Source organism: Mesocricetus auratus, unplaced genomic scaffold (genome assembly GCF_017639785.1).
Source record: "Mesocricetus auratus isolate SY011 unplaced genomic scaffold, BCM_Maur_2.0 Super-Scaffold_100007, whole genome shotgun sequence".
Taxonomy (NCBI): Eukaryota; Metazoa; Chordata; class Mammalia; order Rodentia; family Cricetidae; genus Mesocricetus; species Mesocricetus auratus.
Window position 1 is genome coordinate 76,148,543 of NW_024429191.1, and position 27,922 is coordinate 76,176,464.

A 27,922-nucleotide genomic window follows, 5' to 3' on the forward strand; every position below is an offset into this window, starting at 1 on the left:
GAAGTAATGACATTGTCCTGACAGGGAAAATGGTGGTTATCCAAGGGTCAGGATTTTGACACCGGGGTCTAGTCCTCCTCAGGAATTTTTCCTGCATATAACAGGCATTAAGCATGAGAGACATATTAGCTCCTGAGGGAGATGGCTAAAAGTCGAGGAAGAACAAAAGTCCTTTAAAAGTGTGTGATGGGTGAGGTGGTGCACGTCTGTAATCCCAGCAATTGGTTTTTTTTAAAATTTTTTTTTTTTTTTACGAGACAGGGTTTCTCTGTATTGTTTTGGAGGCTGTCGGTCCAGGCCGGCCTCGAACTCAAAGAGATCCGCCTGCCTCTGCCTCCCGAGTGCTGGGATTAAAGGCATGTGCTACCAATCGCCCGGCTAATTCCAGCAATTGGAAGGTTCAGAGAAAGAGGGTTCTGAGTTCTGTTTCAAAAACCAAAAATGTATTTCACCAAGGGATCTGTACCTACAGATCGCCCCTCCTGCAGTTCCCTTTTACTCCAGGCCTGTGGTCTAATAACGACGACACCCAAGAGTTCTTCGGCTTTCCTGAACGCTCTCACAGTCAAACTGCCACCCGATTTCCGGCTCTTGTTCCCGAGGCTCCGGGTAGAGAGGGGCAGGACTGGGGCGGAGCTGCAGGTGCACATGATTCCCGGGTTGCTTTTTGGGGGCGGGCTCAGCGGCGGAAGTTGCGCCGCTGGAAGATCTCCTTCCGCTCTGTGGAGTTGCCTGTGCCGTGGAGCGGGACTGCAGCTGAGGCAGGAAGAGTGGGGGCCGTGGTGACATGAAGCAGGTGGGTCCCGCAGCGGTCGCTGGGGCCAGGCGATGGTATGAGAGCTGTCCCATGCCAACGGAATCCGCTTCCCTGCCCGGTGTCCGTCTTTGGTTCGGTCCGACCCTTCCCACGCCCCTCGCGCTCCGGGTTCCGCCCCCTTCCTCTCTGCCGGCTGCTGCTGCGTGCGCGGGGTAGAAGAGGGGGTGTTTCGTCCTTCCCCACCCCTGGGGGCCTGGGAGGCATCTGTGGTCGCTTTCCTAAGCATTCGTCTTTATAGCGAGGGGAGAAGAGAGGGGTGGGTATCTGAGTATTATGGGGCAGCGGTTGGGCGTTGGAAGGGGTCGAAATCAAGAGAAAACCACTTTACAAGTCTCCGCCACCCGCTGTTTTCTCCAACTTCGGTTGGACACATCCACGAATAACTTCCTAGTGATATCAGAAAGGCTCTTAAAACTTTTCTTTTTTCTTTTTCTCTTGTTTTGGCTTTTCGAAACAGGGTTTCTTTGTGGCTTTGGAGGCCGTCCTGGAACTAGCTCTTGTAGACCAGACTGGTCTCGAACTCACTGAGATCCACCTGCCTCTGCCTCCCGAGTGCTGGTTGAGACTTTTCTTGATTTCTCAGAAGCGGGTATTACCATTGGCTCTCATTCCTGATATGTTCCCACTCTTTGACTCCCCTGAATTTCTTGATTCCTTTTTTCTTCCTACCTCTCTGAGTAGACCAGAAGAACCGCTTTACATTCACTCTGGCCCAGCCCTCCTCTCTGCACTGATCTTGGATGCCCTCATCTACACTGTAGTAGCTTCAGGCTCACGTTCACTGATTATCCAGGTCGACCATGCCAGCACATCCTTTTCCAGGGTCTCCAAATTGGCTATCTGTCTGTCTGTCTATGGATACTTCCACTTCAGATGGGGCTGGCATCTTTCAAACCTGCGTGGTCTTTACTCTGTAAATCCATTCTTCTACTTTTGTCTTATCCCAAAGAAAAACTCCAGCATTGCCTCACATCCTTTCCCCTCAGTTTGCTCAGAGGTGTCAGTGCAGCTGACTTCCTGAGTCTTCTCTGTTACCACCGTTGTCGACAGTTTTCACTAGTGGTCCTCCTGCTTGCAGCCTGGTCTCCAAACTCTAGCTCTCGCAAGTTTTAGGTCACGAGTCTGAGTGTGTCATTTCCTTCCTTGTGGCCCTCTGCTTGCTTCCTTGCCTGAATCCCTGAAACCATGTAGGGAGCGCTCTGTGATCATGCTCACTGTAATCTCAGCAATGTGGCTCTGTGGGACGTGGCTTGCTCACATTGTCTCCATGCCTGTGCAACACTGGCACCTCTTTCCTCTCTGACCCGCTGGGCTCCTTCTAACTTGCCCTTCAGTGTCCTGCCCAGACAGCACCATCTCCACACCACCTACCCCTACTCCAAAGGTTGGAGGCCTCCCCCCGCCTTGTGTGCTCTGAACACCCTCAGCATCATGGCTGAGGTTATCGACCCCTGCACCGCACTGCTTGGGTTCTGATACTGTTTTGAGACCTTGATGAGGTCAGAACCTCACTTTTGGACAAATGGAGATAGTAATGTGTCTACCTTGTAGAGTTGTGAGGATAAATGACAGTGTATGCATACAACATAAAACTGCCAGGCCTATGAGCGCCCAGTAAGCACACGTTAATTAACATGACTTATATAGGAACGCTCTAGCTCACTGGTTATGACTTTTAATTTCATAAGCTGCTTGAGAATGACTGATGGGTCTAACTTCTCATTCTGTCCCTGGGTCCTCAAGGAAGTCTTGGACAGGAAAGTTCTGGGAACAGAGTCTGGATTTACTGAGTAAAGATTCAAGGGTGAAAAGGACCCAGGCTTGTTTGATTTCCAGCACTGCAAAAAAAAAAACAAAAAAAAACAAAAAAACCAATAACATAAAAGGTGGTGGGAGTGGTGAGTTGGGGTCAGAGTTAGCTGGAGATGTGGTTCAGTAGTAGGACATTTGCCCAGCACGCATGAGACCCTGGGCCCGGCTCTAGCACTGAAGAAAACAAGGCCCCAGAGCAGATGTGATTCAGTCTGCTCAGGAAGAGAGTGGGCACATACTATATGGTAAGCATTCCTCTGTCCAGAGGACTACACCAAGAGCTCCGAAAACCTGAGGGAGAGAAGGGCCAGATGCTGCTTTCCAAATGTGATGACGATTAGTGAGAGGCCGCAAAGCAGAGGGTGAGTTTCGTAGGACACAGAGACCATAGGGGACTCAGAGGAGGGGCACAGAGATCATAGTGGACTCAGAGAAGGGGCACAGAGACCATAGTGGACTCAGAGAAGGGACACAGAGACCATAGTGGACTCAGAGAAGGGGCACAGAGACCATAGTGGACTCAGAGAAGGGGCACAGAGACCATAGGGGACTCAGAGAAGGGGCACAGAGACCATAGTGGACTCAGAGAAGGGGCACAGAGACCATAGTGGACTCAGAGAAGGGGCACAGAGACCATAGGGGACTCAGAGAAGGGGCATAGAGACCATAGTGGACTCAGAGAAGGGGCACAGAGACCATAGTGGACTCAGAGAAGGGGCACAGAGACCATAGTGGACTCAGAGAAGGGGCATAGAGACCATAGTGGACTCAGAGAAGGGGCACAGAGACCATAGTGGACTCAGAGAAGGGGCACAGAGACCATAGTGGACTCAGAGAAGGGGCACAGAGACCATAGTGGACTCAGAGAAGGGGCACAGAGACCATAGGGGACTCAGAGAAGGGGCATAGAGACCATAGTGGACTCAGAGAAGGGGCACAGAGACCATAGTGGACTCAGAGAAGGGGCACAGAGACCATAGTGGACTCAGAGAAGGGGCACAGAGACCATAGTGGACTCAGAGAAGGGACACAGAGACCATAGTGGACTCAGAGAAGGGGCACAGAGACCATAGTGGACTCAGAGAAGGGGCACAGAGACCATAGTGGACTCAGAGAAGGGGCACAGAGACCATAGTGGACTCAGAGAAGGGGCATAGAGACCATAGGGGACTCAGAGAAGGGGCACAGAGACCATAGTGGACTCAGAGAAGGGGCATAGAGACCATAGGGGACTCAGAGAAGGGGCACAGAGACCATAGTGGACTCAGAGAAGGGGCACAGAGACCATAGTGGACTCAGAGAAGGGGCACAGAGACCATAGTGGACTCAGAGAAGGGGCACAGAGACCATAGGGGACTCAGAGAAGGGGCACAGAGACCATAGTGGACTCAGAGAAGGGGCACAGAGACCATAGTGGACTCAGAGAAGGGGCACAGAGACCATAGGGGACTCAGAGAAGGGGCACAGAGACCATAGGGGACTCAGAGAAGGGGCATAGAGACCATAGTGGACTCAGAGAAGGGGCATAGAGACCATAGTGGACTCAGAGAAGGGGCACAGAGACCATAGGGGACTCAGAGAAGGGGCACAGAGACCATAGTGGACTCAGAGAAGGGGCATAGAGACCATAGTGGACTCAGAGAAGGGGCACAGAGACCATAGGGGACTCAGAGAAGGGGCATAGAGACCATAGTGGACTCAGAGAAGGGGCACAGAGACCATAGGGGACTCAGAGAAGGGGCACAGAGACCATAGGGGACTCAGAGAAGGGGCACAGAGACCATAGTGGACTCAGAGAAGGGGCATAGAGACCATAGGGCACTCAGAGAAGGGGCATAGAGACCATAGTGGACTCAGAGAAGGGGCACAGAGACCATAGGGGACTCAGAGAAGGGGCATAGAGACCATAGTGGACTCAGAGAAGGGGCACAGAGACCATAGTGGACTCAGAGAAGGGGCACAGAGACCATAGGGGACTCAGAGAAGGGGCACAGAGACCATAGGGGACTCAGAGAAGGGGCACAGAGACCATAGGGGACTCAGAGAAGGGGCACAGAGACCATAGTGGACTCAGAGAAGGGGCACAGAGACCATAGTGGACTCAGAGAAGGGGCACAGAGACCATAGGGGACTCAGAGAAGGGGCACAGAGACCATAGTGGACTCAGAAAAGGGGCACAGAGACCATAGGGGACTCAGAGAAGGGGCACAGAGACCATAGTGGACTCAGAGAAGGGGCACAGAGACCATAGTGGACTCAGAGAAGGGGCACAGAGACCATAGTGGACTCAGAGAAGGGGCACAGAGACCATAGGGGACTCAGAGAAGGGGCACAGAGACCATAGGGGACTCAGAGAAGGGGCACAGAGACCATAGTGGACTCAGAGAAGGGGCACAGAGACCATAGGGGACTCAGAGAAGGGGCATAGAGACCATAGGGAACTCAGAGAAGGGGCACAGAGACCATAGTGGACTCAGAGAAGGGGCACAGAGACCATAGTGGACTCAGAGAAGGGGCACAGAGACCATAGGGGACTCAGAGAAGGGGCATAGAGACCATAGGGGACTCAGAGAAGGGGCACAGAGACCATAGTGGACTCAGAGAAGGGGCACAGAGACCATAGTGGACTCAGAGAAGGGGCATAGAGACCATAGTGGACTCAGAGAAGGGGCACAGAGACCATAGTGGACTCAGAGAAGGGGCACAGAGACCATAGTGGACTCAGAGAAGGGGCACAGAGACCATAGTGGACTCAGAGAAGGGGCACAGAGACCATAGGGGACTCAGAGAAGGGGCATAGAGACCATAGTGGACTCAGAGAAGGGACACAGAGACCATAGTGGACTCAGAGAAGGGGCACAGAGACCATAGTGGACTCAGAGAAGGGGCATAGAGACCATAGGGGACTCAGAGAAGGGGCACAGAGACCATAGTGGACTCAGAGAAGGGGCATAGAGACCATAGGGGACTCAGAGAAGGGGCACAGAGACCATAGTGGACTCAGAGAAGGGGCACAGAGACCATAGTGGACTCAGAGAAGGGGCACAGAGACCATAGTGGACTCAGAGAAGGGGCACAGAGACCATAGGGGACTCAGAGAAGGGGCACAGAGACCATAGGGGACTCAGAGAAGGGGCACAGAGACCATAGTGGACTCAGAGAAGGGGCACAGAGACCATAGTGGACTCAGAGAAGGGGCACAGAGACCATAGGGGACTCAGAGAAGGGGCATAGAGACCATAGGGAACTCAGAGAAGGGGCACAGAGACCATAGTGGACTCAGAGAAGGGGCACAGAGACCATAGTGGACTCAGAGAAGGGCACAGAGACCATAGTGGACTCAGAGAAGGGGCACAGAGACCATAGTGGACTCAGAGAAGGGGCACAGAGACCATAGTGGACTCAGAGAAGGGGCACAGAGACCATAGTGGACTCAGAGAAGGGGCACAGAGACCATAGGGGACTCAGAGAAGGGGCACAGAGACCATAGTGGACTCAGAGAAGGGGCACAGAGACCATAGTGGACTCAGAGAAGGGGCACAGAGACCATAGTGGACTCAGAGAAGGGGCACAGAGACCATAGTGGACTCAGAGAAGGGGCACAGAGACCATAGTGGACTCAGAGAAGGGGCACAGAGACCATAGTGGACTCAGAGAAGGGGCACAGAGACCATAGTGGACTCAGAGAAGGGGCACAGAGACCATAGGGGACTCAGAGAAGGGGCACAGAGACCATAGTGGACTCAGAGAAGGGGCACAGAGACCATAGTGGACTCAGAGAAGGGGCATAGAGACCATAGGGGACTCAGAGAAGGGGCATAGAGACCATAGTGGACTCAGAGAAGGGGCATAGAGACCATAGTGGACTCAGAGAAGGGGCATAGAGACCATAGTGGACTCAGAGAAGGGGCACAGAGACCATAGTGGACTCAGAGAAGGGGCACAGAGACCATAGTGGACTCAGAGAAGGGGCATAGAGACCGACTGGACTCCCAGAGAAAGGAGAGCTGGTCCTCTGTGGAGTGATTCCTCTCCATGACCGGTTATGAGGAAAGGTCCCCTTGACTTAGGAGTAGGAAGGGAAGGTAGCGTGGGGATGTCTAAAGGGTTGGTGTTTTAGGTTATTTTGAATACATTTGGGCCAAGTCCTGCCTTTGACCAATGTCTGGGCCCGTGTTGCCGCCTTATTTATTGAATTTTTTTTAAAGAAGTTTTTGTTTGGTTTTGTTTTTTGTTTTTTTGTTTTTTCAAGACAGGGTTTCTCTGTATTGTTTTGGAGCCTGTCCTGGAACTCACTCGGTAGACCAGGCTGGCCTTGAACTCAGAGATCTGCCTGCCTCTGCCTCCCGCGTGCTGGGTCTAAAGGGGAGCTCAACCACGCCCAGCTTTTTCTTTTTCTTTTTTTTAAAGATTTTTAAAATTGTATTTTATATGTGTGTTTTGTTAGCATGTATGTCTGTGCACCATGTGCATACCACACGCCCATGCAGGTCAGAAGAGGGTGCTGGGTTACCTGGCACTGGAGTTAACGGATGGTTGTGGGTGCCAAGAATCAAAGCTGGGCCCTCTGCAAGAACAAGTGCTCTTTGGGACACTCCTCCACCCTCTGTGGCTCCTTTGCCTTCAGGGATGCCCGCCCCCCTTTCTCCCTCCTGAGGCGGATTCTTCTCGGTCTTAGGTAGTCCCTTCTCCCTGTGGCTCCCCTGACCTCCTACTGCAGCCCAAGGCAGATGCTTCCTTCTCTGGGAGACTTGGGCCCTTGTTCACTCATTTTTCTGAAAATGCTCATCACTTCAGAGCAGCGTGGATGCCTCTTTCAGTCTTCCTCATGAGACCTGGTGACCCTGATAGACTAAGCCAGTGTCTGCCACACTGCAGCTCTCCTGTGTTAGCTGAGCTCTCACACCTAGGCCTGCAGGAGGATGTCGGTGTGACTTGATCCCGGAGGGCGACAGTGTGGCTTGATGGCTCACGCTCTTCCACCAAAAGCTAGTGCTTGTTCCCTTCATTCTACAGATGAAGCTGAGCTTTTGGGGGAGGTTGGTTCACGGCCACTCAGAGATTTAAAGATTTTACCTTAATTTCATTGCATAGCTATCCCCCAGGCACTTTGGGACAGAGGACAACGGAGAGCACGCCATTTTGTCAGTTCTGTGTCCCTCTCAAAGTTTTCTGGCTGGAGTGAGGTAAATGTAGGGCTTTGTCTGGTGGGAGCTGGGCCTGAGTGGAGCCTGCGCAGTCAGGCCTGTTTTTGAGGGAGCTGACAGCTCTAGGCGAGACACTGGCCCTTTCCAGACCGACTTTGGGAACTTGACTTCTTCAGCTTCAGCTTTTACCCAGTATCACTAAAGAACGGAGTGGAGTCTGACTCACCAGCCCCGGAGGCCCAGAGGTCACAGAGTCACTGAGCTAGGGGCATTCTGGCAGGGCAGGATTGGGGGAGGGGGTGGTGAGCAAACCTGACTTGTGGTTGGGCTTTCCAGTTACTGTACTGCGTGGTCAGAAACCGCGTCTAGGAAGGAGTGGCTATTCCTATGCTAGCCTGATGCTTCTTCCTGCTTAGCCTGAAGGAAAGGGGAAGCAGAAGCCTCTCTGACTTTGCAGTCCTGTATCTCACTGCTGCTGTATGCCCTGTTCCCCTAAACTTCCACTTCCCCGGGACCAGGGCACCTCGCTAGTCCTCTGAGGGTGTGTGGTTAGGGAGCAGTAGGTCACTTGTTCCTAGACTGAGGGCTGGAGTCACCGAACAGGGGCACCATTCCTGATAAGCTTCCTAAGGCAGAGTCCTGTCCAGTAGCCAGGTGGACCTTTAATTTGGTCACAGTGGCCTTGCATTGTGTGGTAGCAAATGGTGGGGGGAGCTGTCACTAATTTTTAATTTAATTTTGTTTTGTTTCTCAAGACAGGGTTTCTCTGTGAAATAGCTCTGACTGTCATGGTACTTGCTTTGTAGATCAGGCTGGCCTCAAGCTCACAGAGCTCCGCCTGCCTCTGCCTCCTAAGTTCTGGCATTCAAGGCATGCGCCACCACCACCCAGCCTGGTGGAGCTGTCGTTAATTGAGCACAGACACCATGGTGGAATTTTTCATTCCTTCAAGCCTTGTTAAATATATACTCTCAGAGCAGGGCAGTGGGGCACACATCTTTGGTCCTAGCATCAGGAAGCAGAGACAGGCAGAACTCTGTGATAGCTGATGGCTTGCCACTGAGAGCTGGGCAGCCAAAGCTCAGGTCTGCTACAAGATAGGGGTAGTGCTGACCTGGAGTCCTGAGGTCAGAGGAACCTAGATGGTACAGGAGATCTTTGCCTAGGAGGTGACATCTGACCTCCTCTCTGAAGGGCAGGAGCTCTGTGCCAGGCAGTGGAGGAGGCTGTTCTGGAACGAGGAAGTGGGAGCCTGCTGTGCTGTGTTTGGGAGCAGCCCACAGTCATGTGGGGTCACTTATAAAGCTCTATGTCTAGAGAAAAGTGCCAGGGTCCTTCCTCCCTCGTAATGTTCCTCATCCAAGGGATGTAACTCACCCAGGGCCTTCTCCTTCCATTGCCATAGGGCGGCCTCCAGATGTCTGGGAAATGAGTTCCCTTGTTAGTCGTAGAGGAGCTGCCTGGGCTCTGAGCAGGGCAGAAGGCCAGATGGCAAGATCCAGTCTCAGGAAGGTTGCTTTGAGGGCGGGGCGTGAGTGGTCTGTGCGCCCGCACACGTGCACGTGTCGGGAAGGAGCCCACACCTTTCCTGGTGCGCTTCTCTGGGGTGCAGCAGTGGGCAAGGCGAGGGACTCTCCGGTGTTCTCACGGAGAAGATGGCAGGAAACGTAGAAAACAATTGTTAGGGCAACACATGCTATGACCTAGGAGAAAGCAAAGGAAAGAGGAAAGACGATGGGACTTAAATGGGGCGTAGGAAAGGTCTCTCTCCAGGGATGTTTCCATAGAAACTAGAATGGAGCAAGGGGACAGCTGTGCAAGAGTCCTGGAGTTGGAGCAAGGTTGATGTGTCCGGGGACAGTGAGGGACCAATATGGCTGATGTGGAGAGTTCAGAGGGGAAGAGACAAAGGGTGTGTGTGCTGTGAGCCATAGCAGAGACTTTGGCCGTTACTCTGCTTGAGCTGGAAGCCAACAAGGAGTGGGCATTTGGGAGATGTCATCTGACCGACCGGGTTTCCCGTGGTGGCTGGGTTAAAAGTAGGCTCTGGTCAAGTACAAGGAGGAAGGATGGCGAGAGATCTGCGAGACTCCTCAGGCAGGGTGACATGGAGGTACCTCAAAAGACGGTAGAGACTGTCTGGATTTGGAAGGACAAGCCCAATTTTATTGGCTGTGGTGAGAAGGCACAGGCTCCCCAGGGGAAGACTGCTGAGCTTGCTGGGGGCCAGCAAAGCCTCCCATGTCGTAGATAGGCCTCAGCTTAGAGGAAAGACCCCTGGGTTTCTATATGTGCAGGTTTGGGAACTCAGGCTCCTCCTTCCCAGGGGGTTGTCCTCTCCTCTCCCGGTAGGGGGTGTGATGAATGAAGGAGGCAGTGTGTACAGGGTGGCAACAAGGGCCACTACCAGCCGGGTTTGCTAACTTATGTGCTTGCAGTAGGGCACAGGCCAGGACTGCCATCTTTCATAGCCAAAGCCTGGCTCCAGCCCAGTCCCTTACTCACTTTTAACGTGGGCATCCTGTGGCTACCTCACCTAGATATGCAGTCCTGACCCAAAGATTCATGGATTCTTTCCCTGCAGAAGAGGCAGACACTTCAGGAATGCTGTAAGCCATCGTAGCAAGTGGGTCCCTCTCTCTGCGAGCCACCTATGCAGTGTCTGGGAGGCACTGATGTCTGTGCAGGGCCCAGGAGGCAATGATGTCTGCTCTCTTCCGCAGAAGAGGGAGAGGAGTGTTGAGGAGGGGGAGGGGAAGGCGCTCCTTCTCCCAGCTTGGGGCCCGTTTCTCACCTGGCTCCTCCGACTCCCCTGCTTTGTACCAAGGCAGAGTCCCCCATATCAAACCACAGGCTTACATTTCTTTGGCAACATGGAACCTCCTGGGGTGGACTGCCTGTCTGTCCTCAGGAAGTATTTGGAATTCTTGCAGAATCCACTGTTCCAGGCACTTCTGTCTCCTACTGCCAGACAGTCAAAGCCAGAATTGTATCCGCAGTCTGCAGGTGCAGCAGGTACAGTAGCGAGGCTTTAGCCTGTAAGTCACAGGAGTCATGGCACACACACTTGCTTTGGGCAGGAAGTGCCCATAAGGAGCTGCAGGCAGGTGGCTGGGGCCTCTGGACGGCCTGGGGAAGAGAGCTCTAAGAACCTTATCACCTAGGGTCCAGTTTTGACAGTTGGGGTCTTCCCATCTGCTTCTCCATCTCATGGAAGGGTGAGAGGAAGGGCCATTGCTAAAGAGTCATCTCGGTATACTCCCTAAGGCCCTCTACAGGCAGCCAGGACAGACTTCTGCCCCTGCCCTAGCCTGGGACTCTCCCTTTGCCTGGAGGTGGAGTAACTTGGCCCTCACCAGGGAGCCAGAACGAGGAGCTGGGGAGCCTGCTCGTGCCACCCAGCAGTCCATTGTGAGCCTTTGAGAGTGGCTCTTGCGATCTGTCTGCTCATCGTCTCCACACAGCACGACAAAGCTCTCTGTGCCCCTTTTATTGGCTACACATGCACCTCAGCCACTGACCAAACCCTCCCTCCCTCCCTCCCTCCCTCCCTCCCTCCCTCCCTCCCTCCCTCCCTCCCTCCCTCCCTCTGATACTTAGACAAATAGCATCCCGGTGAGGTAAGAATTTTAGTGCCTCCAGTGTTTGTAGAAGCTAGCCTGTAAAACTTGGGGGTGGGTATGGGGAGGAACCGGTGCATGTGATAAAATATGTAACAAAGTTTGCCACTTTAACACTTTCAAGTGTGTAGCCCAGGTGTGCTGAGGGCATTGTTGCTTTAAATATGTATGTGTAATTAATAGCTTGTGGTCTACAGAGATGGCTCAGCGGTTAAGAGCACTGCCGCTCTTTCAGAGGCCTGGTTCATTCAGTTTCCAGGATTTATGTGCTCAAAACTGCCTGTAATTCAGCTCTGGGGATCCAACAAAAGTACCCACATATGAGTACATCCATCCACAAAGACATACACATAAACAAATAATAAAATCAATACTCTTTGAAAACATTTTTTATTTTTTACATTCCAATCCCAGTTCCCCTCCTTCCTCTCCTCCTGCTCCCTCCCCGATTTGTTCCTCAGAGAGGGTAAGGCCTCCCCTAGGAAGTCTACCAAGTCTGTCCCTTCATCTCATTGAGTCAGGACCAAGGCACCCCTCTCTACCCCTACACCCCTGTTTCTAGGCTGAGCAAGGTATCTCTCCATACAGAATGGGCTCCACTAAGTCAGTCTGTGCATTAGTGTTAGATCTTGGACCCACTGCCAGTGGCCTCATATATTGTCCCAGTCACAGCATTGTCACCTATTAAGGCAGTCTAGTTTGGTCTAGTTGCCCATTTGTCAGACCTGAGTCAGTGATCTCTCGCTAACTCTGGTCAGCTGATTCTGTGGGTTTCCCCATCATGGCCTTGACTCCTTTGTTCATATTATCGCTCCTCCCTCACTTCCATTTTCTCCAGGAGCCTGGTCCAATGGTTAGTTGTGGATTTCTGCATCTGCTTCCATCTGTTTCTGGAAGAGGGTTCTAGCTTCTCTGGGGTTATAGATTGTAGGCTGGATATCTTTTGCTTTATGTCTGGTATCCACTTATGAGTGAGTACATACTATATTTGTCTTCCTGGTTCTAGGTTACCTCACTTAGGATGGTTTTTCTTAGTTCTGCCAATTTGCCTGCAAAAAATAAATAGTTTTTTAAAAAATAAAACTTTGGAGGGACTGGAGAGATGGCTCAGCATGGGCTTCTCTTCCCGAGGACATGGGTTCAAATCCCAGCTCCTGCATGGAGGATTACACCCATCTGTAACTCCAGTTCCAGGGGATCCAATGCCCTCTGAGAGCACCAGACACACAGTGCACAGATACACATGCAGACAAAACACCCATGCACATAAATTAAGGAAAAAAAGACAGCTTAGGCTCAGGATCCAGCCAGCTCAGCTGTGGAGTGCTTACACTGCCTTCAGTCCAGCGCTGAAGAAGCAGGTGGCACTTAGGACAGGAGGATCAGAAGTTCATTGTCATTCTTTGAGTCCGGCCCGAGATACATGAGACTGTGTCTCAGAAAAGAAAACAAACATACAGCTCAGAGGCTATGGATGTCGTTCCTCGGGGCAGCCCTCGCTCAAGATGCACAACTCCGGGCTCCATCTCCTGTTCTGAGAACACTGAAATGACAAAGCTGAGGAGACTAAGTCTCAGAGAGGATCTGCCTTGCCCCGATCGCAGGGCTGGGGAGGGAGCAAGCCAGACTCTGAACGCTGTCCTCTGGGCCGCTCCATTCTACTTATTTATTGTGGTTACTGGTGCTAGGATTTCAACCCAGGGTCTGTGTGTTTTACCCCTCCTGCATCCTGCATCCGCTCCTTGTGTTCACCACCTCCAGAGTATTGCCCAGCTAACATCCCATTGCAAGTTGGGCTTCTACCAGTGTGTCCTGGGAGAAGCCATGGGCAGCAGGTGAGGTTGCAGTGACCCCTGCCTCTTTGCCTGGGAAGCCACCGAGCTTGGTCTGCTGTGCTCATACACCTGCCTGGACCATCCCCCACTTCTTCCTCTTCCCACCTGGGGTGGTGGCAGAACTTCCCGTCCCCTCCCACCCTTCTCTCTGCTTCCTTTCCACTCTCCCAAGCCTTCACGGCTCAGCTCCCACAAGCACACAGCCATCCCAGGCGGATTGGTTCTTCGTGCTGCGTCCTGACACCTCTGAAGGTGCTTGGGAGGGGCCAGTGACAGCAGGCTGGGCTTGGAGGTGGGGTGCTGCTCTCAGGGGCTCATGTCTGTCTCCAACGGGCTGTAGTTCGGGTGACTGCCAGCCTCTGTCCTCTGGGCTAAACAAGTGCTTAGGGGCAGGTCCGGGTCAAGGCAGTTTTTACTGTGAGCCAGCAGGTGTTCTGGCTACCAAAGGCCCTTTGAAGTCGCCTGGGTGAACTGAGCTTCACGCTGAGTCCCAGGAGGTCTCCAGGGTGATGCCGGGACTGGAGGAAAGCTGTGGGTCTCATAGCCACTGTCCATAGAAGACTGGATTTTGGTTTTCGTAGGTTGAGGATAGGACCTCATGCATGCTAAGTATGCCCTTCTCCACCAAGCTACACCTGGGTACCAGAAATCTCATTTTTATCTTTTGTGTATACTAAGGATTCGGATAAAGTTTCATTCATTTATTTATTTTTAAGTTTCTCTTTCATAGAAGATGTAAATAGGCCTTGCCACAGTGGCTCAGAGTCGACTGTGGTCTCCTCTAGGGACTTGGAGCAGCTTTTGTAAGGAGGGTGGCTCTTGGCCAGCCTCTCCTCAGCCATCCTGGAAGCGCCCATGCATGGCTCCCACATGCTGGCATCCTCGGCTCCTCCAGGCCCCCCAGCACCTCTGCTCTCGGCTCTATCTGAGTCTCTCGCCTCCACAAGGATGTCTGGGTGTGAGTTTCAGGGCGTTCGCTGATCCAAGCATGTCTCACACCCAAGCTGCTGCCACCCAAGTCCTGTGCCCAGGGAGGGACAGGAAAGCCAGGGGGAACGGCAGTCTGTCGGAGGAGAGGACCGAAAGCGGGAAAGCCACAGCACTCAGAAGTGAGGTAGGCAAAAGGGGTGGAGAGATGAACGATGGGAGAGACACAGAGATGGTTGGGGGTGCAGAGAGAGGCGCCCGAATGGGGGAGAAATGGAGATGAAGGCCCCGACAGACAGGGGTGACAGTATTTCCCGTGGGTTGTGGGCAAACACGCATCCTCATACATTACGCTAGGAATGCCAGCTGCCAAGGGAATTTGGCAGTGCCTAACAAAACCACACATTCAGGATGACCCAGCAATGCTGCTTCTAGGGAATCTTATCTGGAATATACACTCGAGGCAACATGAAAATGTACACATACCACCTAACTCAATGCAGCGTTTCTGCTAATTACAAATGTAAGTGTTCGTTCCTAGGACATGGATTCAGTGCGATGCATTTCATCCGTCAACCGCAGTTACCAGGGTTGCGAATGTAATCAGCAGCACAGTGCTTGCCAGGCACGTGCACGGCCTCACGTTGGATCCCAGTACAGGGTGGGGGAAGGACATATAAATAGAGTAGTACTAAGGCTCGAGTGGTGACTTGACTGTTAATCCGAGCCCTCAGAAGGCACCGGTGGATTTTGAGTTTGAGGCCAGCTTGGCCTAGGTAGAGAGACTTAGTCTAAAAATAAAAAACAAGAACAAAACACGGTCTTATAAGCAAATGAAGAAGTCTTATTAAACTGACGTGATGGGCTGTAGCTCGGCTGCTGGAGTGTTGTTGCCTGGCCTGCATTCAGCCCCATCACCGCATGCGTGGTGTGGTGGTGCACACCACTAATCTTGCAGGTGAAGGCAAGAGCGTCAGAAATTCAAAGGCATCGCTACCTGCAAACAGAGTTCAAGGCAAATGTTTGGATGGGGTGCATGAACCCCATCCAAAAACAGCAAAATACGGCTCGTGGGGTGGCTGGATTGTTAAGGATGCTTGTTACCAAGCCTGATGATCTGAGTTCAATTTCTGGGGCCCCCATTTGGTAGAAGGAGAGAACCAACTCCTACTAGTTACCCTCTGACCTCTGTCTGCATGCTGTGACACACGTGTCCCCTCCCCGTGCATGCATGCACATCCAAAAGAAATAACAGGACTGGAGGGATGGCTCAGTGATTAAAAGTGGTTCTCCTTTTTAGAGAACCTGGGTTCGTGATGGGCATAATGGGCCTTTAATCCTAGAACTTGAGGCAGACCAGTAGGGTCTCCGTGAGTTCAAGGCCAGCTTGGTCAACATAGTGAATTCCAGAACAGCCAGAGCTACACAGTGAGACTCTATCTTTAAAAAAATAAAAATAGAAAAAGAGGACTGGGTATAGTTACAGATTGTGTTGAAGTCCTGACACTCTGTACTTCATGATGTGACCTTGTCTGGAAATGGGGCCATCACAGATGAGATATAGTCACCCAGGGGCAAGTGGGCCCATAATCCAATGTGTGGTTCTTGTGACGGGCGTCCTTATGAGGGAGGCGTGGGGAAAGTGCTGTGAGAGTGGAGCAGAGTGGCGTTGGAGAGCTGACTCCAAGGAAGGCCAGGTTGCCATGCGCCACCAGAAGTCGGGGACTGAACCCTAGAGGCAGGTCTGCCGGCAGCATGATTTTAGACTTCTGCACTCCAGACGCTAGGGAGGGCGTGATACTTCTATGCTTTAAAATTTGTTGTTTTCTTTCTCTTTCCTTCTTCCTCTTGCTGGGCTTGAACTCTGGGCTTCTTACACATGCTAGTCAGGGGTTTTGTTTCTGGGCTACGTCCCCACCTCAAATTCCTATGGAGAGTTTATTTTGGATTTGGGTTTTTGTGCGGCAGAGTTTGAATATCACTATGTATCCCAGGCTGGCCTTGAATTTATCTTCTTTTTTTAGTTCAGTTGTAGGCATGCATCACTTTACACAGCTCAGATTTTTCTTTTATACAGGCTGGGCTGAGGGTACAGCTCAGCTGGCAGGTGTCTGTGCCCATCATGCACTAAGCCCTGGGTTTAATCCCAACATAAACCAACACTCAGGAGGTGGCAGCAGGAGGAGCAGAAGCTCAAGACTGCTTGGCTCCATAGGCCTGGGCTGCATGAGATCCTGTCCTTCAAACAAACATCTGGGAGAGAGAAAAAATAGCTGGGCAGTGGTGGTACACGCCTTTAATTCCAGCATTTGGGAGGCAGAGGCAGGCAGATGTCTGAGTTCATGGCCAGCCTGGTATATAGGGCAAGTTCCAGAACAACCAGGGCTACACAGAGAAACCCTGACTCAAACAACTGAAAAAGGAAAAAGAAGGAGAAACAGAAGTGGATTTTGAGCTGCTCTGGATGGCAGAGTGCTGTCACTATAGCAGACTCACAGGTAGAAAGTTACTTTGTGAAAGAGACAGGAGGAGATGAAGCCAGAGAGGAAGGGAGACAGTCGGGGAGGCCACAAGGAAATGTCACCAGCCCTGGAGCTGGGGCACATCACAGTGAGGGATGTGGTGAGTCTACAGTCTGGCCTCAAGCTCATGACGGATGTTGGGGAGTCCCATTGTCCCTGGCCTGTCACATCCCCTCCACTGATGGCCTTCTTCTTGGAGTTGAGCCCAGCTTCCCCCTCAGCACTCTAGGTGATTACGTACAGGGGTGCCCTTGGGTCCTTCAGGTGACTTTGAGGTCTCTACTGAGAACAGTCTGCCCCCTCTTGGTGGGATTTGTTCCCAGGCAGAGGGATGGATCTTCTGCTGGCCACAAACCGGGTCATCTTTTAATTCCTGGCAGGTTAAGTACCTGGAAGGTGGCAGAGAGAAAAGAGGTTTAAGAGAGACAGCACCAACAGCTCAGAAAGGAGGTGGTTCCATCCCACCTTTGTGAATGGACAAATATCCAGGATTCTCCCTCCACTAGCCCCCGGAGCTGCTGCTCTGATTCATGTTAGAGACAGCTGCTCTCTGCCCCCAGCAGGCCTTCCTTCTCTCACCCAGGGACAGCGCCCCTTGTAGCTCAGCAGATAGGTGTAGTAGGGGCCCTTGGCATGGGGCCTCCACGGCACCAAAGGACTCAGACCCATTTAGTCTTTTGGGGTCATCGGAGTCCTGTAGTTGTACCAGATGTTCAGGCCTAGATAAGTCCACTTGCCCCAGAACCTTGGCGGTCTCACCCGTACGGAGCTCCATCCTACCCTGCTTGGGCACAAACATGGCCGTGTGGACTCAGGCCAGAAACACTGGATTAGATTTGCCCCATTTCTCTTTGCTGGGCATCATGGGTCTGAAGGCCAGGAGGCCTTCTGGAGTGTTCATTTATCCAGCAGTCGGGAAGCACCTGCGGTCTGCCACTCATAATGCCAGGCTCATGGGAGACAGCAGTGATCAAGTTAACCAAAGCCCCGAGCCTGTGCTTGGACATCACGATGGTCCAGTGGTAGAAAGGGTAATGTGTGAGATTTCAGGTAGCCGTGAGCTACTGTTGGTGGGGGCTGGGAAGGGCCGCTGTGGGCAGAGCATTGGGGCTAGGGAAGAACATAACAAACAGGAAGGCCAGGTCCAAGGGGCAGAGATGGACAGGACTGCCACATGGAGGGACCCGATTGAAGGCCCAAGTGGCTGTGGTAAGTTCGGATCAGGGTGCTGCCTGGTTAGAAGAGCTGGGCACAGTGCCCACCCTTCTGCCAGAGTTTGGGGAGTTGAGAGAGAGTGGTGGGTGGGGGAATGGCAGCTTTCTGCTTTGAACACTCCCCCAGCTGCCTTGTGGAGACAAAGACAGGTTGTTGAGGGAGAAGAGTTGACAGTAGTTGGGCCTGGATTAGTGTTAGAGCTACAGAGAAGATACCAAGATGTCCTCTGTCCAGACCCACTGAGACACTGCTCCAGCGTCCCTGTTGCCGTGGACTAGGGGTGGAGGGACAGCCGGCTGGGAGGGAATGAGGCTTTGTCCTGTGAAAACAAAGAACAGAGCCAGGGCCCTCTTCTCCTGGGGGCAGGGCGGGGGCAGGCCAGAGGCTGTTGACAGGACCTGAGAGCTTCAGCCTGTGCAGGAGCAGGCTATATCCCCAAGATTCAGAGGCCAGTAAGTGCCCCGCTGGGGAATCCCGGAACCTGCAAGACAGAGCAAGGGGGATGCTCAGGTCTTCCCACCCTGTGGAGCCTGGCTCATGGGGGTGAGCAGAGCTCATGGGGTGTGAGCAGAGCTCATGGGGTGTGAGCAGAGCTCATGGGGTGTGAGCAGAGCTCATGGGGTATGAGCAGAGCTATGGGGTATGAACAGAGCTATGTGGTGTGAGCAGAGCTCATGGGGGGTGAGCAGAGCTATGGGGTATGAACAGAGCTCATGGGGTATGAACAGAGCTCATGGGGGTGAGCAGAGCTCATGGGGGGTGAGCAGAGCTATGGGCCTTGGTGTAGGAGAGGGGAGCCCAGATGTGTTGTAAAATAAATAGGGCTCTGGGGATGGTATAGAAAGGGGTGGTATTCCTGGGACCACCAGGACCCTGACAGCCACTCATCTCTTCCTCCAGCCCTGCCGCTGAGACCCCATTGTCCCCACTTCAACGTGGGGACCCACCAGGATGAGCAAGCTGCCTAGTGAGCTGGCCTGTGACTTGGAGCGCAGTCTGCCAGCCCTGGCCTCCCTGGGCTCCTCGCTGTCCCACAGCCAGAACTTCATCCCACCGCCGCTGGAGAAGCGCAGGGCCATCTCTGACGTCCGCCGCACCTTCTGTCTCTTTGTCACCTTCGACCTGCTCTTCATCTCCCTCCTCTGGATCATCGAGCTAAATGTGAGTGGGGGCCACGTAGTGGGGGAGTAGTCCCCTGGTTCCTAGTTCACCCACTTGCAAAGTGGGAGGGTTGCCTCGTGCGTGGAGCTGGTTATCTGAGTTAAGTGGAGAATGGGAAATAAGAATAGCTGTATTTATCTTCTACATAAAGAAAGAGAATAGGATTGGGCAGGCGGGGGGGGGGGAGGGTGATCAGAGGGGTTGTCGTTTGTCCTAGGCTCCCCAGCAGAGGAGGACCAGATAGATCTCTAGCTCCAGAGCCATACACCTAGCCTCTGAACCACACTGACCCCTAGTGGAGACTCTGCAAACAGGAGGACAAGCACCTCTAGCAAGATGAGGACATTTTTGCCTTCTCTCTGGCTCACATTCATCCATTCATCCATTTATTTATCAGACATGCTTGGAGGCCCTTTGGTGTCTCAGGTGCTATGCTAAAAGCAGAGAACACAGTGGGGGGAAACCCTCAGTTCCTGGTTAGCGGCCCTGGTTTTGGGGATGCGGCCTCATGGCCTGGAGATGGAGCTGTCTTAGAGTGCAGTGTCCATACCCCTGTAATGCTTGGTCCCCCCCTTGGGCCTGATCTGACCGAACCTCAGTATACACAAAGTCAGGGACCCTGGAGCGGGCTGCCCCAGGGCTTGTGTTAGTATGGGCTCTCCGTCAGAGTTAGTTGGCAAGCATCCTTTTTCCAGTCTCAAGCTTCCCTTTCTTGATATAAATGGGAAAGGGGTTATTAGTTAGCAGCAAAATGGACAAGAAGTCCTCTGGTCATGTTGAGCTGAAAGGGTAAGGCAGGGCTCTGAGGGTGGGTGACTGCTTTGTGTATCTGAGATGAACCGGTACCCTTGGAATGATGCAGGTACTGCTGAAGGGGGCACTGGGTTATCTTACTGATAAAGGACTGAATTTCTGAGATCCTAGGCACCTTGAAAGTCCCAGCTAGCATCCAAGCAGCCCGACAGCTCACCCACACCCCTGATTCAATACTCATTTTATAACCAGAGAAGAGCTGGGAGGATGCTGATAATTTTGCCTTTGAAATTCTTCTGCTGACAGCTGTGATTGCTCAGCAGTCATGCATCCTTGAGAGTTCCTGCGAAGTGGTAGCATCTAGCCCACAAACAAACTGCTTTCCGATGTAATGAAAAGTTTCAGAGTACTGGGTTTAACTTTTAATAGAGTCATTGTGACATTTCACTCAGCAGACCTAGGGAGGAAAAAAGTGTGTATCGTTTTGAGACAGGGTGGCTGCATAGCCCAGGCTGGCTTTGGACTCAGAGATTCACTTGCCTCAGCCTCTTGAGCACTGATATTACAGGCGTATGCCACTCTGCCTGGCTGAAAACGTTATTAATTTCAAGCTGCTGTCTTGTTCTTAGTTGAAGGTGGGAGGAGTGAGTTGGGGAGCACACGCCTTGTGGGGCGGTTCTCCTCTCCCATCTTCACGTGCTTTGGCGGGGGTCAGGTCTGCATCGTCAGGCAGCAAGCATCTTTGCTAATTGATCTATCCTGCTTGCCCTGCTTGGGATTTCTAACGGATTCCTAATGTTGGCTCAGCCTATGATCCAGACTCAGTGGCCTGAGCTTTTTAACAAGTGTCCCCAGACTGGACGTGACACACACCTGTAATCCTAGCACTTGGAAGACAGAGGCAGAAGGATGAAGATTTTCAAGTCATCCGTATCTGTATAGTGAGCTGGAAGCCAGCCTGGACCAAACAATACCCTGTATCAAACAGACATCGCCAGGAAATCACTCCAAAATGTAGATGACCTGCCAGGGTAGGAAGCCTCCAGCCTGGCTGATCATTAAAGGCTTTTTTGGGCTCCATTACCAAAATCCCCCCTTTTCCTCGGGGCCTGGCATCTCCATCCCCTCTGAGGAGTTGGGATATAGTCTGGCTCTTGGAATCTGTCTGGATTTCCTCGTCTCCCAGATCCCCGGACATTGGCGTCTGAGCCAAGGTCTTGGTGAAAATCCATAGTGGGCTGGGCAGGGCCAGGAGCAAGCACTGGTGGGCTGACTTTCCACGCTGGCTTCTCAAGGCACAGCAGCAGCATCGTGATGGATTCACCCATTAAGCACAAACCTAATTGATTGATTTGCCACCTGGGGCTCTGTCTGACACCACTACCCACCCCAGCCCCCCTCATCCCACATGGATGGTAGCTGGGAAGATGGAAAACCAGAGTGCTGGGAAGGAAATGAAATTATAGAAGAGGCAGTCTCCCGGACCCAGCCTTTCATGGGCCTGCCAGCTCCCCTGCACTCCACAGGCCTCCAAGCCCGGGTCGTCTTGGGCAGTGTTCTTGAACTCAGGTTTGCCTGGCATCCTGGGCTGCTGGCTCGACTCTCTTGTTGCTTCAAGGGCCATCTTGGGTTGTGGATTGTCACTTCCAGCTCTCCTCAGATCCCCTCGGCATGGGCTCCTCGCCATTCTTTGAGGAGTGTCAGTCTTCAGCTTGCCTCTGCCCTCAGAGCCCTTCTGTCTTCCTCTCTAGACCAACACCGGCATCCGGAGAAACCTGGAGCAGGAGATTGCCCACTACAGCTTTCAGAACTCATTCTTTGACATCTTTGTGAGTGACCTCGGGCTCCAAGACAGTACAGCCACAGCCAGCCCGGTGGGAGCGGGTGGGAGAGGGTCCCTCAGTCTTCACAAAGCTCCTAAGTGGGGCCCCACCTTCAGAGAGCCCAGGGTAGGGGCAGGGAGACCAGATTTCTGAGTAGGAAGTTTACGTGCAGTTTATGCCAAGGGAACCAGAGGTGAGGGTGCCCGTGTGGGGGTCTGGAGGAGCAGGAGTAGAAGGGTACCCCGCAGCAGAGCTGTGGAAGCCAGCCAGGGTCTGATGTTACGATGCCTCCCCTCTCCACGCCAGGTTCTGGCGTTCTTCCGCTTCTCTGGACTGCTCCTGGGCTATGCTGTGCTGCGGCTCCGGCACTGGTGGGTGATTGCGGTAAGATGCCCCCTGTGGCAACTCTGAGGCCTTCCCTGGTCGGCGCTGGCGTGAGGGCTGCATGGGGAGGACTCACTCCCCAGCCTCCACCTTCCTTCTTGCCCCACGTTTTGCCCCGCAGGTCACCACACTGGTGTCCAGTGCATTCCTCATCGTCAAGGTCATACTCTCTGAGGTCAGTGGCTCCGGCTCTGGCGGGTCTGATAGGCATCCAGCCTGAGGGTGGGCTTCTCTCCTAGACCGTTTGGGGTGTCTGCTTCTGCTGTGTTGGAGAGAAGGAAATCTTCCTCATTATTTGCAAGGAGTCATCCTTACTGGGTTCCCCAACTTAGACTCCTGACACCCACCCCAAAGCTCAATAATTCTCTCTCAGTCTCTGTGTGTATGTGTGTGTGTGCCCTTTGTTTTTTTGTTGTTTGTTTGTTTGTTTTTTGGTTTTTCGAGACAGGGTTTCTCTGTTTTGTTTTAGAGGCTGGCCTCGAACTCACAGAGATCCGCCTGCCTCTGCCTCCCAAGTGCTGGGATTAAAGGCGTGCACCACCACCCCCCATCTTGTTTGTTTAATTTTTTTTTGTTTTTGAGACAGCCTAGAACTCACAATGTAGACCAGACTGGCCTCCAACTCATAGAACTCTTCCTGCGTCTGCCTCCCCAATGCACCACTACACACGGCTCTGTTTTTCATTAAGACAGGACTTCACGTGGTGATAACCATGAGCTTATTATGCTCCTCCTGCTTCTACTGCCCCAGTTAGGGATTATAAGCATGTACCACCCGCTGGGTGCTTGCTTTCTCAAGAGCTGGGTATGGAGCCCAGAGAGCTCTGTCCACGTCCTGAGACACACACACCTTCTAGCCAGAATCAGTTTTTCCCTGCCACACATGTAATTCATCTTAGAGATGTGTGCCATAGCCGCTGGTTCCTAAATCGCTGGTGCCAGACATAGGGCATATACTGGTCTGGCTAGCCAGAGCTGGTGGCCTCAGGAGGGGGCTCTAGGTTTGGGGTAACCTCCTACCATGGAATTCAGTGTTCTCTTTCTACCTCAGCTGCTCAGCAAGGGGGCATTCGGCTACCTACTGCCCATTGTCTCTTTTGTCCTGGCCTGGCTGGAGACCTGGTTCCTTGATTTCAAAGTTCTGCCCCAGGAGGCTGAAGAGGAGAGATGTGAGTGCTGGGGTTAGGGCCAGGCTGGGCTGGGTTCTGAGAAAGTCTCTCAGCCGGGAGGGAGGGGGGTTTCATGCCTTAGTCGGTCCGAGCCATTTGCCACTCAGCAGCCTCTCTGAGCTGGAGGACGACCTGAAGTTGGGGACCCTTGGTCTGGATAATGTCTGCTTGTATCTCCTGCAGGGTATCTTGCTGCCCAGGCTGCTGTTGCCCGGGGACCTCTCCTGTTGTCTGGTGCTTTGTCTGAGGGCCAGTTCTACTCTCCCCCAGAATCCTTTGCAGGTGAGAGCTGATGGGTGGGGAGCTGCCTGGGGCGGCGGCGGGGCGGGGGGGGCTGTGTGGGGAGCCAGGTAGGCTGGGTCTGTTCTTTCTGTTCCTTCTCTCAGGTTCCCTGGGGAAAGCCAGCAGCCCTCTCCCACACATTTCCAGCCCCCACACTCGTGTACTCATCTCTGAACCCCACCGCCTCCCACCCTCGCTCCCTACCCCTTGTCATTGTCATCTGCTCCTGTTTCCCACAGGGTCTGACAATGAATCAGATGAGGAAGTCCCTGGGAAGAAAAGTTTCTCTGCCCAGGTATTCCGCTGCCCACCTCCACCCCACCCTTGGAATGGGTCGGTGCCGTGCCCTGCCAGGCTGGACAGATTTCCCTGCAGAAGAAAGGCCTTGGCCTGAGTGCCAGTTAGTGCCTGTCTGTTGGATTATCTGCCTCACCACTGGCTGGTTAGGCCCACTGGCCTGCCCCATGCCTGAGGACACAGGAACACCAGCCAATCCTGCAAACCACACAAAGTGTGCAGGGTCAGGGGCACCAGCCTGGACCCCACATCCAGCGGGGCTGGTCTCTGGAAGGGTGCGGAACGTGTGGAGAAAGAGCAGGTGTGGAGCAAGGAGGGCACAGGCCCCCGGCTGACCGTCTCCGTTCCCCCTCAGGAGCGGGAGTACATCCGCCAGGGGAGGGAAGCCACGGCGGTGGTGGATCAGATCTTGGCCCAGGAGGAGAACTGGAATTTTGAGAGAAGTAATGTAAGGAGCCCCTGGCCCACCCTCCCCACCTGCACCACCCGTCCCACCTGCTTGTGTTAGGAGTCTTCACCCCTTTTAGTGAGCCCCAAAAGTGGACCTGAGGTCTGAGTAAACCGCAGCCTGCCCCAGGGAGGCGGTGGGATAGGGTTGGAGTTAGCCACAGCCTGGGGTCAGCCGTTCAGTAGGAGGCCGAGCTGGACTGGACTCTGTCTCAGCCTTCCACAGCCCAGGTCTCGTCTCCCTAATGTTTGGCTTCCTGGGATTCAGGTTTTGAGGGGAAGCCAACCTGTGTCCCGTGTGTGGTGTTTTGTTTCATGATCAAAAGAACATTATCTAGAAAGATTGCAGAGAGCTGGGGAAACAGGGAAGCGTGCCCGAGTCCTTGCTGGCCAGCTCCTCTGGCAGCCCTTGGCAGCTGAGAGCTTGGAGTCCCAGCCGAGCTCCTGCCTTTCAACGTGAGCGCAGAGTTGACCTTTGCACGCGCTCCCACAAAGGTCAGTTCTGAGCTGACCGTGCTTTGAAGGCTGCCCAGAAGTCTCCAGATTCCTGGGGCTTTCACCTTAGGCCAGGAAACCTACCTGGCCTGTCCACCCATTCCTGTGTCACAAGTTTCCCCCTCCACCCATGTCCTCCACTCTCCTCCCTGTCACTCTCTGTCCTTGCCACAGGAGTATGGGGACACTGTGTACACCATTGAGGTTCCCTTCCATGGCAAGACCTTCATCTTGAAGGTGAGTAGGGAAGGGTATCCCAGAGACACCTGCTCTGTCTGGGGTCTCCCGTCTAGAGGGGATTGCTTCTCTGGCACCACCTGGCCCTGACTCCCCTGTGCCCCCACAACAGACCTTCCTGCCCTGTCCTGCTGAGCTGGTGTACCAGGAAGTGATCCTGCAGCCCGAGAAGATGGTGCTGTGGAACAAGACAGTGACTGCCTGCCAGGTGAGTCACCCGTGTCCTGCTTGCCACCTCTTATGACATGGATCAGGGCACAGCCACACCTTCTCATCATCATTTTCCTCAGGGGCCCTAGCTTCTCTCTATAAGGTGGGTGCTGCCGGGGTTCCTTTGGAAAAGGCCAAGAGGCTAGAAGGCTCCGTGTGCTTACCTTATCCCCAGCCCTGGGCCTGCAGGTGGCTCTTAGGCCTGTGTCCCTGGCAGGGAGGAGGATGGTCTGGAGTTCCTGGGGTGCTGTCAGGGCTTCTCCTGTACCTCAGACCTCCCTGATTGGCCTTTAGATACTGCAACGTGTAGAAGACAGCACCCTCATCTCCTACGATGTGTCATCAGGGGCTGCAGGTGGCGTTGTGTCCCCCAGGTGAGCACCCAGGTCCTCTCCTCCTAGCTAGGCCCCCACACTTGGGACCTGTGTTCTAACCTCCTCCACCCCCAGGGACTTTGTGAATGTCCGGCGTATTGAGCGGCGCAGAGACCGATACCTATCATGTGGCATTGCCACCACACACTGTGCCAAGCCCCCCACGCACAAATACGTCAGGTGAGTGTGGCCTCCCTCAAGCTGTGAACAACACAGGGTACAGTGTGTACAGCTAGAACAACTCCCCTCTCACCCCCATGTCCGAGGCTGAAGTCCTGTTCTGTTCCCTGCCTGCCAGTCTCGCCCGTCCCTAATCCTGCTAATCTTGTTGCCTGGAACCATGCCGCCGCCACTGAGGCTGGGAGGGGTGCATGTGCAGCTGACTGAGTTAGTCCCAGTAGTGGGCTGAGGAGCTGGGAGGTGGTGCTGGGTTTCACCTCTCCACCTTAGCTAAAGCTGCCCTGCCCCCCCCCCAGTGTGTGGATGGAAGGGGAATGGAGTTTAGGCTCTTTTGATGCCAGAGGTAGGAGGGGTACCCTAACATGTGCACACACACACACACACACACACACACACACACACACACACACACACACGCACGCACGCGCACACACGCACACACACGCACGCGCACACACACGCGCGCGCGCGCGCACACACACACACACACACGCACACACGCACACACACACACGGCTGATCCAAGAGGTGGCCCCAGCAGCGCTCTCTGCTAGAATTTGAGATTAGGGCTCTGTCTCAGTACCGCAGTAGCCTTGCTAGGGGATGGGCAGGCTTGTGTCCTCTGTGTCACTTCTTTATCTGTGGCAGTAGCTTAAGTGTGCTCAGCAAAAAGGCCCTGGGAGGTGGCCGGCTGCCTCCTGCTCAGGCGCCCTCTTCTGGAGGCAGTGCCACCCAGGCTTGGATGGGGATGGTGAAAAGTGCTACCCTAGGCCACTGTCCCAAGTTGCAATCTGTACAGAGTGGGTGAGGACCGGGGAAGTGCTGAGCTCCGGGCACTGTGGGGTGGGAGGAAGTGCCAGCGGCCGGTGTGGTCGGCAGACTCGAGTGTCACGTGTGGGTGTGGGTGTGAGTAGGGAGCAGGCCGAGTGTTACCTGTGCCCCCTTTGCCGCCACAGCCCAGCAGGCCGAGGATGGGGTGGGTGTGGCTGGGGGACTTGCTTTGTTCAGTGCTGCCTCCCTCCTTAGGGGAGAGAATGGTCCTGGAGGCTTCATTGTGCTCAAGTCAGCCAGCAACCCCCGAGTCTGCACCTTCATCTGGATTCTGAACACAGATCTCAAGGTGAGGTCAAGCAGCAAGGCAGGCCCTGCAGAATGGAGTCTTGGTTGCTGTGTGACCTCACTCCTCTCTGCCATACTCAGGGACCCCCACTTTTAGTCTGCAAGGTCCAGATGACCTTCTAGCCCCGAGTTGTGGGAGACACGTGGCGCCCTTTCTTACTCCTGATTCCTGAGTACCCAGCAAGAATGGCTGGCTGCCAGCCCACCCCCACCTGGGTCTGTTTGTACCAAGACCTGGATACATGTTCCTCCCTCTGCTAGTAAGGGGAGGGGAGCCCAGGCAGGTTCCAGAGCTGCATTTGCCCTCTGGCCCAGGATACCCCTACTAGTGCGGGCTGCTAATGGGAGACCCTATTGAAGGCTAGCCGTGCCGTGACCTTCCTGCCTTGCCTAGGGTCGCCTGCCTCGGTACCTTATCCACCAGAGCCTTGCAGCCACCATGTTTGAGTTTGCCTTTCATCTGCGGCAGCGAATTGGAGAACTGGGGGCCCGAGCCTGAACGTGTTCCCTTGCCACCCTGCGGGCCAGGGTTCTGTCGCCATAGCCTCCAGAGCCGGAAAGAGGGACTGTTTGGGCTTCCTGCTGCTCATGAAGGATGACGCTGAGCAGCGGTGGCACATCATTCTCTGGCTGCCCCCCCCCCAAGCCATACTGCCCGGGAATGTGGCCCTGAGCAGCTGTGGGGTTGAGCACCTGGACTCCGGCGTGCCCCAGACTGGAGGAGCCAGGACTGTTCTCCCGATGTTGACAGAGTCCCTGCTTTCTGGAAGAGGAGACTCCCCCTCTCCTCCTCCATGCTTCTCTAGGGATCTCAGACTTGGTCACAGAGGACCCGGGCTTGCCCACTGTTGGTGTCAAGGCAAGGAAGCTCTCCATTCCAGCTGCTAGGAAGGTTTTGTACCATTAGTGAAAGGGTCTGTGACTCTCTTCCATACACATTGTAGGATGTAGGAGCGGTGGGGTGATCGGGATGGCACTGCGTCTCCACCTCTCCGTGTCCTCCGCCTCTCCCAAGGCCTCCTGGGGGACCTTTGTAATAATTTGAGCCAATTAAAACCATGAAATAAAAAATAAAAATGCTGGTTGGTGGTGGTGC

At 53.7% G+C, this 27,922-nt stretch overlaps 1 protein-coding gene across 2 annotated transcripts; it reads left to right on the forward strand.

Annotated features, from left to right (window-relative positions):
- The first annotated feature begins 640 nt into the window (after window positions 1–640).
- Stard3 (StAR related lipid transfer domain containing 3) lies at window positions 641–27,908 on the forward strand. 2 transcript variants are annotated; one of them, XM_005075931.4, is made up of 15 exons: window positions 641–796; window positions 18,796–19,056; window positions 21,561–21,638; window positions 21,939–22,016; window positions 22,138–22,191; window positions 23,068–23,185; window positions 23,369–23,467; window positions 23,707–23,762; window positions 24,120–24,212; window positions 24,881–24,943; window positions 25,056–25,151; window positions 25,448–25,527; window positions 25,603–25,707; window positions 26,734–26,827; window positions 27,221–27,908. In XM_005075931.4, exons 2-15 carry the CDS (start codon window positions 18,847–18,849, stop codon window positions 27,323–27,325), a joined length of 1,329 nt encoding a protein of 442 aa, XP_005075988.1. In that variant the 5' UTR covers window positions 641–796; window positions 18,796–18,846; the 3' UTR covers window positions 27,326–27,908. The 2 variants fall into 2 exon arrangements, with proteins under 2 accessions (XP_005075988.1, XP_040605574.1); XM_040749640.1 differs by lacking the exon at window positions 641–796 and adding an exon at window positions 18,325–18,347.
- The last annotated feature ends 14 nt before the right edge of the window (window positions 27,909–27,922 follow it).

Bases quoted from the DNA above. Each gene is read 5' to 3' on its own strand.
- Stard3 (XM_005075931.4), top strand. From the start codon at position 18,847: ATGAGCAAGCTGCCTAGTGAGCTGGCCTGTGACTTGGAGCGCAGTCTG. The intron at 19,057-21,560 runs GTGAGTGGGGGC...CTTCCTCTCTAG, and splicing joins TCTGGATCATCGAGCTAAAT to ACCAACACCGGCATCCGGAG. The intron at 24,213-24,880 runs GTAAGGAGCCCC...TCCTTGCCACAG, and splicing joins GGAATTTTGAGAGAAGTAAT to GAGTATGGGGACACTGTGTA.